Here is a 19,239-nt window from a genome sequence, read left to right as displayed (position 1 = left end):
GCAAGATGAAGGACGGTTCTGGTGGGCCACGAGACGCCACCCACAGATGGACTTGGGTCCAGCTGCTGGAGCTTGAGTGGAGGCGGTGGAGTGGGTGGAGCAGGGCCTGTGCACCCAGAGCCTAGCTGTCATAAATGAGTTCTGGGAGGGAGCCTTTAAGAGTTACACAGCCTGGCCCTGCTTCTGGCCCAATTCTTTCGTGCCTGCTGGCCACAGGGGGAACAGCTTTAAGCCACATGGACTGAACTGCCCCCTCCCCAGCATGCCCTCTCAGCCCTTATAGGCGGAGACCCTCTGAAACAGCTACTCTACATGAATCTCACATTCTCCCAGTTGCTTCTGTCAGGCCTTCTGTCACAGCCACAAGCAACCGATCCAATATCCAAAATGGATGGACAGCCCCACGTGTTGCCATCTGACCCAGGGCGGTTACTTTCTTAGCAAGTTCCTGGCCAGTCAGTGAGCCTATGCGTGCCTGTTTCCTCCCCTATAAACTGGGAACCGAAGAATACAACTTGGAAGACGATGATGAGCATCTGGCCTTGCATCTTGTCAGCAGCTGAGGGAGTTAAATGGAAGCCCCCTTTATCTCCACATCATTCCCTTTTATCCACTAAAGAAAAATCCAGGTCTGTGAATACTTGTCTTTGGGACAGTTGAGCCACTGAGTGTAGCTATTGAAAATATTAATCTGACATCTTCTCAGCGACCACAGGTTCTCTCTGGGTATCTTTATTCTTGCCGTCTGGTGTCCCTGAGAATGAGACCCACTAAAGGCCTCGGCCTGGCTCACAGAGGACACAGGAGACAAGCTGCCGCTGCCCCCACCCACATTTCCTTCGCCTTCATTAATGTCGACTGCACAACACCGGAGGCAAAATGTGTACCTAGCACCTAAGCCATGTCACCTCTATTAATTAGAAACAGGCTTATGGAATATGAAACCATAATGTGCTTGACTTATTTTATTTTAATTATGAGGGTACCTAATTGGCTTGTACAAAAGGAAAAGTATTCTTTTAGCTTTCCTTTAATGAGGTTTTTATTATTCAAATGGTACATTTTACTCAATTTTAACTAAAAGCCACTGCAATTCAAAAGAGTCTCAGATGATGAATATTTACAGGCCATCAAAGAGAAGTCTGGATCAAACTGTGAAGATGGGATGGAAATAAAGACGCGTCAATGGGGCCCAGAGCAGATGTTATTAGTCAGCGCCTTGAGGGAAGGATTTGGTCCTTAGGTGGGTTCTGACCTGGGAAGGGCGATGGAAGTGGAAAGAACCATCATCCAGGCTGAGCATGGGAGAATTCGACCAGCAGGAGTCCCGCTCTCTGAGACCTGGGGAGATACTGCCCCATCCATCTCTGAGGAATGGACCTGGCCAGTCTCCCAGCTGCTGTGGGCATGGTGTCGGAAGGCAGCACCCCTTCTACCTGGCAGTCAGTGTGTTGCCTTTGGGCCACCCCAGGGATGGAGTCCTAATGATGAACCAGCGGGCAGCTCTGTTGGTACCCTTCTGAGTGACATTAGTGAGACTTCTTGATCATGCAGCCAGGCTCTGGCTAGCCATGTCCAACTGGTGCTTTCTCCTAAAAGCAGAGCAGAGCCGTGGCAGGTAGTAAAAGGGTGGGGCCTATCCAAAGACTGTGGCTAACCTGATCGGGAACAGCCGAGCTTTCTTTGGCTCTGCCCCTTTAGCTCCAAAGAGCCCCACTTGCGGCCTACCCCAATTTCAGGCATTCTCTCTATATAGGGTCATACCTGTTATCCATTAGCTTTATCAAATCCTGGATATAGGACTGGTAATGCCAGCTCAGCTGGGAAAGTGATTGCTGCCATGGACTGGTGACCTGAGTTTCATTCTTGGAACTCATATATCAGGGTCATGTGAGTTTATAATCTCCAGCTCTGGGGCAGACAGAGACAGGGGTATCCTCAGGGCTTGCTGGCCAGCCAGCAGGGCCTACGTGGTGACTTCCCGGTTCACCCCTCAAAAGGGATGTGGTGCTATTTTCTGGTTGGGACAAGCCCACTGTACTCAGGAGCTCACTGCAGCTACGGTCACCTGCACAGGACGTGTACAAGAACAAGCCCACAAGGTCAGCCAGCACTCAACAGACGGCACTAAAAGGATGCAGTGGGTTACGAGACGGAGGATGTGACGTTGAGAGTGGCCATGTTCTAGGGTGACCTGAGAAAGTAGGAGAGGAGAACTGGGATAGATATGATCGTGGTCTATTATATACACGGATGAAAATGTCAAAGAATGAGTAAATGATAGTTTGAAAACTTTATGGAGTCTTAGGAACAACACCTGAGGCTGTTCTCCAAGCTCCACTCTCTCTCTTACTCTCTCTCACACACAAAATCATTTTGACCATTAAGTAGAAGAAAAATCACTAAAGAAGGGAAAGGAGTGGAGAAAAAAAGCAGTGGGGTGGGGGGGGGGGATGACAAAAAGACACAGAGAGACAAGAGGGCCGGAAAGAGAAAGAAAGCTACTTGTTAGAGCAGTTTTGAGCTCACAATCAATCCCCTGTCCACTCCTCCTATTTATTTTTGAAATGTTATGTGTCCATTTTCTTCCCCTACCTCAAACACACCTCCACTGCCAAGCCAACTGGATGCTGCCTCAACACTGTGGAATCCTCCACCTCTGCCCATGCCATGTGTCATCACCTCCCCTTCTTCCACGGTGACTCTAAAGACTCTGGCACCCTCTATCATTCCTTTGCCCTTGGCCCTCACCTTGAAGGTGAGTGGGCCCCTCCTCAGAGGTTCTCACAGACTTTGTGTAGCCCATTGGCAAGGTCAGCCCTGCTGGGATTGACAAGCAGGCAGAGGAAGAAGAGCACAAGGTTGTTGCACTGACTGCCAATGAAAAGAAGCATAGAACTGGAAACCTGGACACTGAAAACTTCCCTGACTTTCAAGTCCTCACTGAGGGCCAAGCTGCCAGTGATGGCAGTTCTTAGTAAAGCCAATCCCATCAGTCTATATCCTCAATAAATACTGCCTTCTTAACTATGCCCTGTGAGTGTCCAGGGAGCCTTCGTACCAGTACCTAGGAACAAGCGAACTCCAGAACACCCCCATATTAATTGCAAATTAAAGGTCAATTTCTCAGGTGTAGTATGTCCCAGCGGTCTCACACTTCTTCACACTTTCCACCATGTGCCACAGTCTTTCTCTGCCACTGGACATCAAGATCCAGAAGGAAGAAAGTCGGGTCTCACAGGGCACGGCATGCAGTGAGAACTAAGTCTTAGGGTTGAAGAGATGGTTTACCAGTTAGGAGAACTCACTGCTCTTACAGGGGATCAATCTGGGGCCCATTTTCAGCACCCACATTGGGTGGCTCATCACTCCTTATAACTTCAGCTATAGGGGACCAGACAGCCTCTTCTGGCCCCCACACGCACCTGCATTCCTGAGCACATAACCACAGACACACAGACACACACACACACAATCCATAATAAAAAATGAGCTTTCAAAAAAGGTAAGCCTTTTGTGCAAATCTGAATGCATGCATCTGGCAGGGCAGTATGACCAATAGACGGGCATTATAATTTGGAGATAAGATTACTAAATTATGACTCCAGGAGCCCAAGATGGCCCAGAATGTCAAGCATGAGAAAGGAGAATGAGGCCTTAAAGCAGTCTCAGAGCAACAGAAGCCACCACCACGGAGGGGAGTCACAGTAATGTTGTGAAAACGAAATTGTTAGCATGCTCCATAAACGAAGTGGGATTTTCCAGGTTAAGTCGGGACCTTTGTGATGGTCCAACATTTGTGACTTTGCAGGATCCCATTTCAGACCAGGCGAAGGAATGAGCTAAATGGAATGCAATGCAAAAGGAAATATATTCCATTTCCTTCTAGAAACAGAATGTCATACCATCTGGGGTACTTCTCAAGTGAGTTGCAAGAATTCATACTATTTGGAAGTACTGTGAAATTCGATGCAGAGGGCATACGGAGCCATGTTCCATTAAGAAAACCATTTGGCAAACTTGCCTCATAACTACCAGTGTGTTCTCCCAGACAAGGAAGGGGTGGAAACTGTAGAGCATTACAAGGTGGGTCCTTGATTAAATTAACATGGGCTAGTTTGGTCTGAATTCATGAGAGGCAGCACGAACTTGACCATAGTAGTTATTTTCTTCCACAGCTGCTTCTACCCAGTTGCAAGTCTCTGTGCTTCTGGAACCCACCCGGACCACAGCTATGCAGGGTACATGCCATAGCTACAGTTCATGATGGTTTGGGGGAGTATACGAGAAATTAAAACAAATATTGTATAATGAATTGGATAAATATGCAACTGACTTGCCGAAAATCTCAATTTAATGGATGGTCTTGCAGAAGATATCTTTCAAGTCTTGGTAAAGTAAGTCTTACATAATAGGATAGTGAAGCATTGATTCTGTGGAAATCCAGATATGGCATTCAATGACTTTAACTTGAGGGGAGTTGCATCATAATAGACTTCCTATTAAGGACATTATTTAGAAAGAACGAATAAGCAGAGACTATCTTTTATACAAGCCTTCTACAGGAAATGTTTACCATTTTATTGAGGGGTGAAGGGGAAACATGGGCTCTACTTTAAAAGCGTGCGTGTGTGCATGCGTGTGTGTGTGTATGTGTGATAATATTTTCAAGAGAGAATACTTTTGATTGATGCGATTCTCGGAAAGGATAAACTATGTGACACAAAAATCTTGTTTTTCTGCCTGGGTCTACCCCTCATCAGTCAAGTGGATCTTAGAAAAATTAATAAACTTCTGAGTTATTGCTGCGTCTCCTCTAAAAGAGAATGGCCACGCCCAGTTTGTCTGGTATTTATGAGAATTAAAAAGCTATATACAGGTTCTGGAGAGATGGCTCAGTGGTCAAGAGTGCTGACTGCTCCTCCAGAAGACCTTAGTTCGTTTCCCAACACCCACAATCAGGCAGCTCACAACTGCCTATAACTCCAAGCTCCTTGGGAACCCAATAGCCTCTTTTGGACTCCCAGGGCACTGTACACATGTATGTATCTACTGGCCCCCAGACACATAATTAAAAATAAATCTTTTAAGGAAACTATATACAATATTTCTGCCACTGACCTTGATGGAGAAGATGCCCAAAACAAGCTATTGATATTTTACCTGGTTTCCTGTTTCTTAGACCTGGCATCCACTTTGGGGAGTGGTACCCACCCAAGAATGCAGACACACACAATACATATACAGTGTGCTCCCCATTTACTAGATTGTTCCCAGTGCCCTCACTCAGAGTCCCTGTAAGAGTACCTCCTCGCTAAAGTAAGAAGAAAAGAAAGCCTGTAAAAGGAGCGATCACCCTTGACACCAAAACCAACTTGGGTGGCCAATGATTGTCAGCTGTGCTGTGGGCGGGTCATGGCTCTAAAGGTGCCATGAATCTGATGGACACCCCTGGGTGTTAACACTATAATTAACCAGAAGTGGGTGCTGTGGTCACAATACCTTAGTTACATTAATTAATATTTTCTTTCTATTTCAGCTGGAATAGAGAAAGCAATCGGAACAACCACGAGGAGAAGAGCAAAGCTCTGGCTCTGTCCCCTGGAGACAGACGGGAATTTTTCATTTCATGCACCATTTGCAACTTCTTAGAGTAGATTCCGGAACATGAGTACAGACACTTAGCAGAAAATGAAAACACTCTTGTTTTGGTTATTTTCTTAAATTTTTGCCTTGTGTCCATTATCTTGATTATATTTTCCCATCCCAGCATCTGAGTCCCAGAAGTGAAATCTCAACCTCATTGATCCTAAGGCAGGGGTGTAAAACAAAGTAACACCCACATCTCCTCCAACACGGGTTTCTAGGGGGAAAGGCATCGATTTGATAATTGTGCACTTAGCCAGATTGGCATGATAGCTACAGTGCAGGGGCCTGACTCTCTGCTGCAGATTTTAGCAATTTCCAAACCTGTCCTCTGCACTTAAGCACTTTGCTGTCCCGTGTTCCTGATTCTAAGGAGTATTTGATAAAATGGAAAATCAATGTTCAGCCCAATGCGGACAAGTAGGGAGCGGGGGCAAGGGACATCAGCCTGGACCACCCCCATCATCCTGCATGCACATTTGAACACAACTCCCTTAAGCCGGGAAAAAGGCACCATCATCGAGTCTTAGTGGAACCCCGTGGGTTTCTAGGAACAAATGAATTGTGTCTTCCTGAAGAATTTTACTTATGCTGTTAAAATCTCTTGGGAGACCACAATGCACAGCAGTAAACTCTACAACTCAACGCACAGAAGTATTAGTAACAAGGAGGAAGCCAGCAGCTAAAGCATGCTGGACTGCATTCTTCAGCAAGGTGGGGTAGCTCCCCATGAGCCCCACTTTCCCTATACCCACACTGGCCTCGAAAGCCTCTAAAATAATAACAGAGTCACCTCCTCTTCAGGCAAATTGCAACCTTTATACATTTTACTTTATTAACAAGTAGGTAGAATAAAAGTAACGAACAAATAACTAAACTTCCCTGGCATGCGTTAGCATTCCCCATTAAAAGTACATTTTGTGGGCATAAAGTGATATTAAGCATAACAATCTATTATTTATAAACTCCTGGTGACACCATGGATGTATAAGTTCTGGTGGAAATTCATTAAGACAGGAAAACTCATATTCATATTCATAGACTAGCTGGAAAATAGTGGTTGACGAAAAGATGCATGATTCATAGAGAACTTATTTTATGCACACACTGGGTAGTTCTCATGTACGCAGAGTGGAGGATTTCACAAGGGCAGACAGAGGTGAACTTATATGGACAATGGGGCAAAACCAGTGTGTGCCATGTACTTGAGCACATGGTCAAGTCCAACGACCCAGCAGCTCATGCATTTTGTACACTTCTCTAGCCAATGACGACTCTCTCCTCTGTTTTGCCTAGAGATATATGAAGCTGTAATAGAGTTCAGAAAGCCCTTGACAGCTATGTGCTGCCATTCAGACCTGGGAGAATCCAAGTTATGATAAAAATTAATGTACTCTGACATCCTCTGGGACTCTGTGGGCTCTGGGAGTAGCTAATAACGAAATACAGCCATGCTTGTGAACAGCATGTGCCCATGCAGTTGAAGATTAGATTGCAGGTGGCTCCCTTGTCACCAGCTTCCAAGTGGCTGAACCAGCCCCAGTGCCAAAGGGAGCCAACACAGACGACTGGCTAGAACTATTTCTTGTGTCCAGAGATTAGTGAAGAAAAACACTTTACAAAATAACTAAGTGGGGCTCTTTTTTTCCATCTTCCTCTCGGAGAGGCAGCTTCGCTTCTGCCTCTCTCCCCACTTCTCTGCTTCCCCCCTTCTCTGTCTCTTTCTCCTCTTCTCTCCCTCTTCTCTCTCTCTCTCTCTCTCTCTCTCTCTCTCTCTCTCTCTCTCCCTCTCTCTCCCTCCCCCCCTTCACCCTTCCTCCTTCCATAACCCCCTGAATAAACATTCAACCTCAAAAAAAAAAAACAACAAAATAACTAAGTGGGATTCAGCAAGCAGACTTATTGGGATGACTTTTTCTGGGGATGCTTGAACAAATGTGTTCTTTCACCCCAGAAAGGACATCAATAATAGAACAATGAAAGGATTTTACTCAAATCTATCTTGGTGAACCAATGAGATTAACTAAAGTTACTAACGGAAATATGGGTGAGGGTTACTTAAGGAACAAAACATATTATATATAAACATGTTATAGGTGGTTCTTCGGCTGCTCCCTCATCCAGTACCCATGAGTCACTTATCTATCCTGGGTGTTGGGACACTCTCATGAAGCCAAACATTAGTGGGACCAGCAGCTTCTGAGAATTCAAATGGGCAAAAGTCACATCATGGTCAGAGGATAGAACACCACAACACATCTCTTAAAGCACAAGACGACATCTGGTCTACCTTGTGAGATTAGAGGCAGGAGGATGAAGAGGCCTAGGTCATCCTTTGTGGTCAGCCTGGGCTACACAAAAACTGGTCTCAAAAAGAAAATGTCCAGCCAGGTCAATGAGATAAAAAAGAAAGAAAGAAAAGAAAAAATGACTGTTAGAAGGAAGGAACAAAATTAAATTTTACACATATATGGCGTTTTCAAAGAAATAAGTATTTTTTATAGAAAAAAGGGAGGAAGGAACACAGGTGGTAAGAGGCAAAATGGAGGTTATACTGTCTGCTCACCTTTGTAGGTACTGTATAACAAACTTAGCCTCCCCTGGGTGGGTACAACAGAAAAAGAGCAGTAAATAAAACAGACATGAATTGGCGTGATGCTGCTGAACTTGGAAGCCTACCCCCAAAGGAAAAAAAAAGATAGAGAGAGAAATGTCTTTAATTCAAGGCTCTTGTGTCCAATAGGACTGGTGTAGCTGAGGCTAGAATATGTTTTGCAGTACTGTCTTCAAATATCATGTGTACATTTTGTCCAAGACCAAGTTGAAGCCATCCCTCTAACAGGGAGACATTCTATCAAGGACAAATATAGGAGCCCTGCCTTCCTATAACTCTGAAGAGCAGAGTTAAGTCTGAAGACGTTCTAGGAAAGAAATGCATATAATCACAAGCTGGAGCTGTATCTTCCATTACTGAGAAGGCCCAAGGAAGAGCCAGGAATTGCCAACTAAGACTAAGAACGAGCTAGGAATTAAGTGACAGACAGCAGCCAGTAGCTCGTGAACCCTTGTTTAGGGCTCACTCACTCACTCATGTGCTTCCCAGCTCCATCCTAATCTCTGTTGTCCAGCAATGGAAGGGTCCTCAGATCCCTTACTAGTCCCACACCAGGGAGTAGTTTCACTTGCCTGTGGCTATGCTGAGAGGTTGTGGTATCTTTAGGAGCCTACCAAGCAGACTCAGGTCACTGTGGGTGGGTGTTACAGGTTATATAGTCAATGTCTGATTCTGGCTCAAAACTCCTGCTTCCTGATCTATTATAATGTGAGATGCTACAGCCCAAAGCCCCCAACTACTACACAGGATGATACCCTAACATGCATTCTGTGACGTGACTATGAGCCAAGATGGACCCTTGATTCCTTTGATCACAATGCCAAGCAAGGTAACTAGCATGGCATCTGATCCCTGTCATGTGGGGCAAGCCTGGGTAGGCATCCTAGGGTCTTCACTCTGAGCTTCCAGAACCTCTCCCAGCAGAAAGCACCAGGCCAATGCTTAGCTGACATTCGTATATAGTCCAGGACCACCTGCTTGTGAAATGGCACTTTCCACCAAGGGCTGGGCCCTACATCAATTAACAACTGAGCTGATGCCTCACAGATGAGCACACAGGCCAATATAATTTGAGAAATCCCTCAAATGAGACTCTTCTTTCAGATGACTCTGGGTTATGTCAAGTTGACAATTAAAGCTATCAAAGGCATCTTCTTTTAATCCAACTATCTATCCATCTATCCATGCCCAAGGGCCATAGGGCAGAATGGCTGGTGGTAGCAGGTGTGTGTCAGTGTTTGTTAGGGGTGCCTAGATGATTCTGTAATGGCCAAGTGGGAGAATGGCTGCATCCATCTCTTGACACCTCAGAGAGCTCCTGTAGCCATCCCGACACTGCTGTCCTTTCAGGTTAGAGACATTCTGCTCAGTGTGACTTCCAGGAGCTGCAATTTGTCAACCTACCTGTTACACACTTCTGGGACAACCAGATCCCCTTTCCTGTCTGGTTCTGGTTATCAGTGTTTGGGTCAAGCCAACTTTAGTTTGCTTGTTTGTTTATTCTGAGACAGAGTCTCACTATGGAGCCCTAGCTGGCATGCCCAGTACCTTTATCTTACTATCACGAGTTAGTTGGTGGCTGAACTGCAGCGCCAGGCCAAGCGGTGAAATGAAGAACTGGGCTGCTAATTGAGAGGACCCACTGATGGTTTGAGAGACAAGGTTCTGAGTTAGTGCTTCCAAATGAAGACAAGAAAGCATGCGCAGTACTCCAAACAGAGCACTGGAAGAGCAGTTTATCAGCAAGGGGAATCTTCCTCCAGGACTTTCAGCAGGCAGCACGGCGTAGCGCGACTGATTTATTTCAAGTATATATTCAAGTTCTTAGGCTAACAAGAATTAACTTCTCAACAATTTACTGAGGGAAAAGATGTTTCCCGTGTTATTAAAATGCGATTTCACTGTAGTTTAAGCACAGCGTCTCAATGTGTCAATTATGTAAACGCAGAATCCTGACATGACAGTGGAGTTGGAAAGAGGAAGAAAACCAAGTGGGATCCATGAGTCAGGCTAGGAAACGCAGCTCAAAAACAGACACCGGAATGCATTTTGCAAGTCTTCCATAAGCAAAAGGCACCCAATAGTAACATTGCCATGGATTTGCTTCAAAGCTGCTGAGCTAGGTGGTCTCTTTGAGGGCCGAAGACCAGGTTCCCTGCCCTGGACTCAGGGTGTCAGTCTCTCTCTTCTCCAAGCAGTCCCTGGTTGATGGGGTCACATGACCTGATCAGGGAGAGCTGACTCTTCAACATAGAAACATTTCCATAGGTTCCCAGAAGGGTCCATTTAGTTTCTTTGTCTCAGATAAGTATGGTAAGTACCATTACTTTTTAAAAAGCTGTTTCTTGGCCTCACGAGATAGCACAGTGGTTAAAAGCACTCGGTGCTCTTGCAGAGGACCTGAGTTCAATTCCCAGCACCCATGTCAGGCAGCTCACAACTGCCTATAACTCCAGCTCCAGGAAATCCATCACTTTCTTCTGGAGTCTGAGTGCTCCTGAACTTGTGTGCATAGATCCCCAATCACCTCCCCCCTACATACACACATTTACATAATTTAAAATTACATAATTGTTATAATATATAATTATATAACATAATTATAATAATTACATAATTTAAAAAATATCTTTAATAGCTATTTCTCAAGACTTGGACACACTCAATCTTAACACTACATAAGGGAGTATCAGCTCACAGATACTGCATGGTTGAGAACTGGTGCCCTAACAGTCAAGTTTGGAATTGTGCACAGTGGCACAGACCTGACCTCCCAGCACTGGGGAGGTGGAGGAAGGAGGATCAGGTGTTCTAGCCTAGCCTAGGCTATCAAAACGTCGTTTCAAAAAAGTCCTCCAAATTAACAAACGGAAAAATGAATTTCAAAGTAATGTTTCACCACATGGACCTCCATGCCTCCACTTTGTCCTTCTCTCCCCCTCTTCCCATCCACTCAGGTACCAGCTCCTCAGAACTTGCCATAGGCATTGTGATGACTGAAGAGGGGCTGATAATGAGATAATGGTAGCAATGGCAAGGACCCTGCACTAAGTGCACACCAGACACCCGGTGCTATACTCAGAGAAGAGTATGTTATTCAATCCTCTCAACAACCCCAGAGTGGTTTGACCATCTCGTCTCATTTTCATTAATGGATCGACCGACACAAAGACAGAGTAATAGGCCTAGGTCACCATCTTCATAGGTAACAGAACAAAGATAGAGAATGAAGTCAGAGATGAATTAGCCATTGCCTCTGATCCTCTGGGGTTTGGTGTAACAACTACAAGTCAACACAGAAAACAGAGAACAGCCCGAACTTTGCTTGTGATGTCTTGGTGTGTTGTTGATACGCACTGACACTGGTTCTCAGCCTGTGGGTCGTGACCCCTTTGGGGATCACATATCAGACATCCTGCCAATCACATATTTACATTACTGTTCATAAAAGTATCAAAATTACAGTTATGAAATAGCAACAAAATAATTTTATGATTGGAGTTCGGCACAAATGAGGAAGTATATTAAAGGATGGCTGCATTCGGACGGTTGAGAACCACTGCTCTGAGAAAGGATTCGTTGGTGCAGAAGCGACGCTAAGGAGAGGGGAGGGAAACAGGAGGCTCTGCGGGGGACACACAGTCATCCCCTGAGCATGTGACAGGCAGGTGGGAGGGAACAGTATAAGGTAATGGCCAGAGCCAGCATGCAGACCCTGCGGATGCTTCTCTGGGTGGAAGGTATAGAGGCATAGGGTTGGGGACAGATAATTATCAAAGACACAGGAAGTTTGACCTGGTCTCTGAGCACTGGCTGGGGGACATCAGCAAGTGCAGCAGCTGTCCCTCAGGCAGCAGGATACCCCTGAGCAGGTCCGAATCGGAGCTGAGTTTGCATGTGAAAGTAATGGTGCTGGTTCAGAGGTGTACACAGCGGAATGGCCCTTCAGTCCTGCCTGTCTACTGGTCAGCATCATTCTGAAGACGAGCAGGAACCAAGGGGAAATGAGCACTGACATTTGGCGTAAACGTATATAGGTGACGGTAAATGAGGGCAAATAGCTGCCGTTGCTGCTTAAGGGGACTCTGTGGAGAAGAACCTTCTAGAAAGAAAATGGCCTGGGTACCTTAATTGAGGGGCTGAGCCTCTTTTCTGATGGGTCTGCTTAGCCTCTTTTATATGTATCTCAGCAAAACAAATCTTCTCTTGGCGCTAGAAAATTGGTTTCACAAAGCATCGACTCTGACCTTGACGTGACCTTAATAATCATCCTCGTAGACAAGGGCTGTCATCCATCCAATTAATGGGACAAACCTCTTGCGGGGGGCAATGTGTGCTACACAGCACCTTTTCCCAAATAAGTCCGATCTCTCTTATTTTCCAAATTGTGTTTGCTGAGCTCAATGGAGATTTGGGATTAAGACCTAACCTAGCCGAGCAGCTATTAGCTTGCATGACTTTGGAGAGGATCCTTAATCTCTTGACCTATAAAATGTAGCATTCGTTGAACTGGGCAGAACTGGAAGACATTGTAGTTCTTTTTCCTATTTTGGACATGCCCTCTGACTCTTTAGCTGTGTTTGACACATGACTAATAGCTGATAAATAGCAGTCATCACCAATATCATTATATGCCTTCAAGTTCCCACTGGGGCTTCAGGACTTTCCTGATTTAATGATATTCAGGGCATTACTTGGCCTGTTTCTTATAAGGTCCTATTTCCCAGGAAACTTAGCCAGGCACACTGTTCTACTCAAAATCCTCTCCCACCTCCTAAGAATCCCAAGGCAGCTTTTATAGAGTGATGAAACTGATCATGTACAGATTAGCTCTATGTAACTACCTGCCATAACCAGTCACAACATGATCCCTCTTCCAAGAAAACAAATGCAGTAGAGCTGAAATTTATATCTAGGTTCAGTTGACATCCCCAAACCCGTTATTTCTACTGAAAGAGGGGTCGTGACCTATTGTCCTAGGGTTAACATAGTGTATCTGCTGAGAAGTATAACTAGGGAATGTTTGTCAATAAAGTTTTATTGGCACACACTGCCCATGGTTTTCCTGTCAATAAAGTCTTATCGATACATACTGCCCACAGTTTTTTGATAATAAAGTTATACTGGCAAACACTGTCGATGGATGCTTCCATGTTACAACGGCAGAACTGAGTTTTTACAAAGAGATTTTTCATCATCTTAAAATGTAAAATATTTCCTCTCTGGTCCTTTACAGGAAAATGTACTGAGCCCTACTTTATACTGACAGAGTTGTTGTTTCATTTTTCTTGTTTAATACAAGATTACTGCATGATATACTTTTGAGATGTTTTTAAACAATATGATGTAAAAAGATTTGACACCCAAAGAGTTAAGTAGACAAGAAAAAAAAAAGAGCTTGTAAGAGACACAATGCTCCCTGGTGTTTCTAGATGTATTAAATGGGCCATAATGTGGTTTTTCAATGATTTAAGATGGAAAATACATAGAGTAGAAGAACAATGAACTGGTAGACTTCATAAAACTTCCCCGAGACATCATAACAAAGATCTGAACTGAGAGCATCTGTTGCAGTGGAAATGAGCCTCTGCGCTTTCTCTCCTCGAGTTTTCACACTGTGAGGGAAAGCGAGGCACCAGGGTCCCAGTGTACACGGAGCAGGATGGATGTCTCATGTTGAGCAAAGACTGATGCAGAAATGTTGGCTAAAACATTATTCGCCAAGCTGAGCTCGGGAGGAAAGGGAAGATCAATCTGTAATTTACACACTGGTCTTCTGGGTAATTTAGCCCTCAAATTTTGGGTTTTATTTAATAATTTATGGCCCACCCACTTCTATAGATGGAAAAGAGACAGAACTCTGGAATACGAATCCAAGAATATAATGTCCCGGGTTAGTAGCTCAAGTTCCAAACGTCTTCTAGTGGGGAGTAAAAATAAACAACTTTGCTAAAGATTTTTCTCCTCAAATGTTTAATAAGTAAAGGCTAGAAAACTTTTATTTTAACCTTTAAATAAAACACACTTCGGTATGATTTTCTTGGTGAAATGAAGCCTAATTTATTTAAATTATACTGGAGACAGAAAGCTGAGACAAGAAATAGAAACCCATGATGAAAAAGGGACTTCTAGAAGCCTTCAGAATTGCACAACTAGGTTAATATGAATTTTCTATCAATTGCAGCTCTCTTTGAGGACGAATGAAGCCCTTGGCCAGTGAGAGCTGGCTGGCAACAGGAATCCTAGTAACCCATGTCCTTTATGGTGGGCCATTCCCAGCTTTTAAAATTGCAGGATTGGAGTGCAGCCTTCCATTTTATTGGGAACGACAGAACGCTAGTGAGAAAGAACATGCTTCTGGAACATCTCGTCCTTGGAACGCCGAGCTGTTTTGGGCCTCAAGATGGAGGCTTTCTATTCTGGTAAATGAAACAGCTACAGCCAGATTGAGAGCACACAAGCAGCCATCACCAAGTGGAGGCTTTGGAGTCTCTCACAGGGGACCCAGATGAGCAGCCTGGGTGATCACAAGAGGACTTGCCCCAGCTGCTCCCCACTGACAGATACCCTTGCCTACCAGCACTGTGGAGTCTGGCTTCTTTCTGAATGCCAATTTAACCCAAAATATCTTTTTAAAAAATTCAACTTGGTGGGAAACTGCCACAGTCTTTGGTTTGGAACTTTCCAGTAATGCCCAGAATAATTTGGCCTGAGACACACTGGCTGACCACCACTACCATCACAAACTCTGGCGAGAAGTATCGAGAAGCAGACTGAGGTTCCTGAGCTGACCACCCTGAAGAGGTAGCGGAGAATAACAGAAGAAATGGATGAAAAAGACAATGAGCAAGCAAGTGGAGGAGGCAGATTGGGCAGGTAGAACACAGGACCTCAGAGAACATGCATGGCAAGTGGTCACGTGTCCTCTATGTGCCTGGAGGCAGACAATCTTGTGTTCAGATTCTCCATCTAACACAGTCCAAGGCCATGACTCCTAATCCTTCCCAAACAGTCCTACCAACTGGTGGCATTCAAACAGAAGCTGATGGAGGGCATTCTCAAGCAAACCACCAGTCACGTGACAGCCAGACAAAGCGAGACACACCTGTAACCCCAGTGCTGGGGAAGCAGAGATAGGAGGAGCCCTGGAGCTCGCTGACAGACCAACTTGGCCAAACAGCCAACTCCAGGGTCAGTGAAGAGACCCTGTCTCAAAAACTAAAGTGGAGAGTGACTGAGGAAGGCATCCAATGTCAGCCTCTGGCCGCCACATACACACACCCATACACACACACACACAGAGAGAACAGGAAAAGCGTTAACAGAAATGCGTGGCTTGTCCCTACTGCTTCCGTAACCCTCATCAGCCATGCTCGCTCTGTACCGGTCCTCTCCTCCCCAGCCTCCCCTAGCCTCCAAAGAGAAGTCATCTACGGGGGAGGCAGATTTCAAGTCTGCCCAGGTCAGGGAGAGGCCAGCTCTGCAGCACGTGACAGGCTGCATTTTCCACCATTGTTTCTGCCTTTGCCTGTCATTTTCGCCATCCTCAAGTGACAACATAAATGCACTGCCCATCCCAAGGTGCGAGGTCACACTTGTATTGAGGATTGCATGGAGCCTGATGGTATTCCAGAGAGCTCGTGTGCAGGCTGTGAACAGACCTATTCAGTGGAGCATAATGGAGCGCCCACGTGGATTTCACGTCGGAGGGCTTTTCCTTTCTTTGGTGACTGCACACAAAAAAGGAACTGGTTCTGAACTGGCAGGCATGCTTTCATTTGTCATTATGTTTTACACACGAGGAAATTTTAATGTCCAAAGATGGGAGGTGATGATAAGGCTAGAGTTACACATGTTTTTCTGGCAGCCTGGTCACCGGCACTTAAATTCACTTCTGACAGCTCTCTGAATCCGGAGACCGTTAGCACTGAGCTGTCATTTGCCTTTCCAGGGGAGATTTCGGAACTGGCAGTATGTCAAAAGGGAAAATCACTCACTGTTTTATACATACTTTGAGTACGGCAGTATTTCTCCACGCTGTGAGCAACCCTGGACTCTTAAGGCACAGGCAGCATAGGTCCTAAGCCTTAGTCTAAGGGAAACCTTGCCCCTGGGCCTGAACATACAAGTATTGGCAACCAAAGATTAGTGCAGAATGGGCGAGTTTTCCCTCCAAGAGTTTGGGTCCGTGATTATAAAAGGCCCTTAGGTGTGATAGTTTCTGAACTATTTGCTGGATAAAATCTAATGACAGCTTTGAGGACAGGGTTATGATCAGTCAGCTCTCTTCAGCAAAGCCACACACTTTGAGACCTAATCAGGGCAGTGGGTGCCAGGGAGGAAGGAGAAGTTAGAATGGACAGAATTCTCCATGTGGCATCAGCTGCCGAGTGTTCCTAAGAAACTCACTAGTTTTCTGAGTTTGACTTTTTATTGTCTTTATATTAAAGACGGTAGCACACAGGAGATCAGAGGGTGAGATGGGCCACATGGGACCTGGGGTCGTTCTTTTACCAAATGCTGTCTATGCATTTCCTACCCTATCTTTCTAGCCTCACTTTCTCATCTGCATGTTGGATACAATCACTCCCTCCATGAAAGTGATTTTGGAACTGAATCAGAACGTGCAGGCAAGGCATTCTAAATGCGTGTGCCCCAACTGAACCCCCAAAATAAGCTTTTACTTCTGCTGCTGGGGTTGCTAGTAATTTTGTCCCTCTGAAACTATAGACCTATTGGGATGAGGAGTAGGCATCAGTAATAAAATATAGCTTGCTGATATTTAAGGCTGTGGCCATCTTGGCTGAGGTCACCTTGGCTCCAGTGGCCAGCAATGTCCTCCCAGAAGAATGTTTGGGGATTCGGATGTGCTTGGCAAATGCCTGGTAAGTAGACAAACAAAGGATGAGGATGAGATGAATAAACGTGAGAGCCACTTGCTATTCCTGCTCTCCAGCCCCTTTGATAGCTGGCAAGGGATGGCAGCTGGCGAGGACACAGCACCAGAAAGAGCATGTGGCAGGGCTCACATTTCTGATTGACAGGGCCAAGGGTGGATCTAGCTCTGCCTATGAGTTAGTGAAGTGCCTTCCCTTTGGAATGATACAAGTCTGGTGTACACTGAACAGGACGCTCTGCCCCAGGAGTCAGTCCACTCACTTGCTCAGTAAAGATCAAATACTAGGATGGTCTAAAAGACCAGAGTGGACCCAGGAAGAGAAGCTAGGTAGCACAACAGTATTTGAATGCCTGATTAAAGATCCCTTCCCCAGCTCCTCTCATGTGCACAGGGAACTTCAGCATGGCCTAGTCTGAGCCCTACCAGTCCAGGCATGTTGGAATCGCTCATGCCATTATTTCCCCCTTGGCACCACCGGGGCTATGATTAACTTAACCCTCATGCTTCAATCACCTCACTGGAAAATAAAATTAAGTGAAGTTATTTATTAATGAAACCAAAGCCACTATGGTTAATGAGAAACTAGTACTGCTTGCCCTATAGAAGCAACCATAAAAATAAACCTTGGAAACAAAATACTATAATTACAACATCGCAAGCCACCACTACTTTCATTAGCATGAAGCCTGAGTCTGCTTCATGCCCTCCCTGCCCCTTCCTTCTTCCTTTCTTTTCTCCGACTTCTTTCTTGGTAGGGAAGGGAAGTTTCTGGAGGGTAGTAGAGTATACAGCCCCCCTAACTAAGGCATGTTTAAGGGCTGATGAAGAATCCTCACTTCTGAAGTCAGCAGATAAAGCGAATGCAAGATCCAGCCAGGATTGTGGGTATGAGGAGGCACCAGGGGCTGGAAAGGCCCTGAGGTCTTGCAGCCTGCATCTGTGTCCACAGCTACACCCATGTCAAAACATCAAAGGCCTGATGAACACTAGAAGAAAGCATGCCGAGGGTTTCAACCCTGTCCGTACAGAATAAGTGAGGTTCCTGGATGCCCCTTGAGGTACACCTTTCCTCGATTCAGAGAGATACACAAGTTTGTCAGAGGGTACATCTTAAAACTGCCCTAACGTGGAGCAGCCTTGTGTGCTTTAATAATGTCTTCTCTTTTCTTTTTGGTCTGTGAAGCTGTTAGTAGATTGATGACATCTCATAACGAGGGTGACTCAGAGTCAAGCAAATACAGTCCACCTCAACAGTGCCAATATAAATGAGCCTCTGGTTTGGATGCCAAGACAGCACTGCAGCCTTGCGTTCTCCTGATAGTGTTCATCTGATAAAGACATTACGATAGCAAGCAATTATGATGTATAGGCCCGCACTGAAACACTCACACATTCTTGGCCTTGAACGCTTCAGCAAAATGCTGCACACTGCGGAGCACAGCCAGGTCCAGGGTCATTGCTTCTACCTTGGCTTTGTGCTGGAACGAGAGAAAATAAAAAAGAAATGATAAATAACAGCAAGTATAGTTCGTGGTATCAAGTTACAGTAAATGCGTTATGGAACATGTCGGAATTCCCCTGTTTAATATTAGACGCCCAGAGAGACTATACATCATCAGAATGGATGGAAGAACACAGCTTTTACTGCCAAGTCCAGGGAGCATGTGAGGCTGGGACTCAGCTGGAGTTCCAGGCTGGGGGTTGTGCATGGCTTCACTCAGTACGTGGAAGAGGCTCCAAGGAGTTTTCTAGTTCATGTTATCTTTAAATATGTGCTCCAAAGAGCTACATCTATGGGGGCGGGAGACCAAGAGCAAGCCTGGCCGCAATGCAATGGACAATACTGTGATCTCAAAAAGACTCCACCCGGGTTCTGAAACGCTTCCACTAAGCCTGCATCACCCTTAAGGTCAATCCAACCAGGGGTGGTGGTCCAGCACACATGCAATCCTGACACCCCAGCTGGTCGTGAGTTTCAGGTCAGCTTGGGCTACCGGGTGAGTTTAAGGCCAAATGAGGCAACATGGTGAGACGTTTTTGTGACTCCAAATAAATTAAGGGCAGGGCTGGGGAAATGATC

The 19,239-nt window shown here is 45.4% G+C and overlaps 1 protein-coding gene across 2 annotated transcripts in view; it reads right to left on the bottom strand.

Moving 5' to 3' along the window:
- The window catches only part of Wwox (WW domain containing oxidoreductase), an 871,622-nt gene that overhangs the window by 612,729 nt on the left and 239,654 nt on the right, over window positions 1-19,239 (bottom strand). For both annotated transcript variants that reach the window (XM_075977401.1, XM_075977402.1), the window contains exon 6: window positions 18,549-18,637. In XM_075977401.1, coding sequence (XP_075833516.1) covers window positions 18,549-18,637 — 89 coding nt within the window. The remainder of the gene's footprint in view (window positions 1-18,548; window positions 18,638-19,239) is intronic.

Source organism: Microtus pennsylvanicus, chromosome 6 (genome assembly GCF_037038515.1).
Source record: "Microtus pennsylvanicus isolate mMicPen1 chromosome 6, mMicPen1.hap1, whole genome shotgun sequence".
NCBI classification, from domain to species: Eukaryota; Metazoa; Chordata; class Mammalia; order Rodentia; family Cricetidae; genus Microtus; species Microtus pennsylvanicus.
This window is presented reverse-complemented; position numbering and strand designations above follow the sequence as displayed.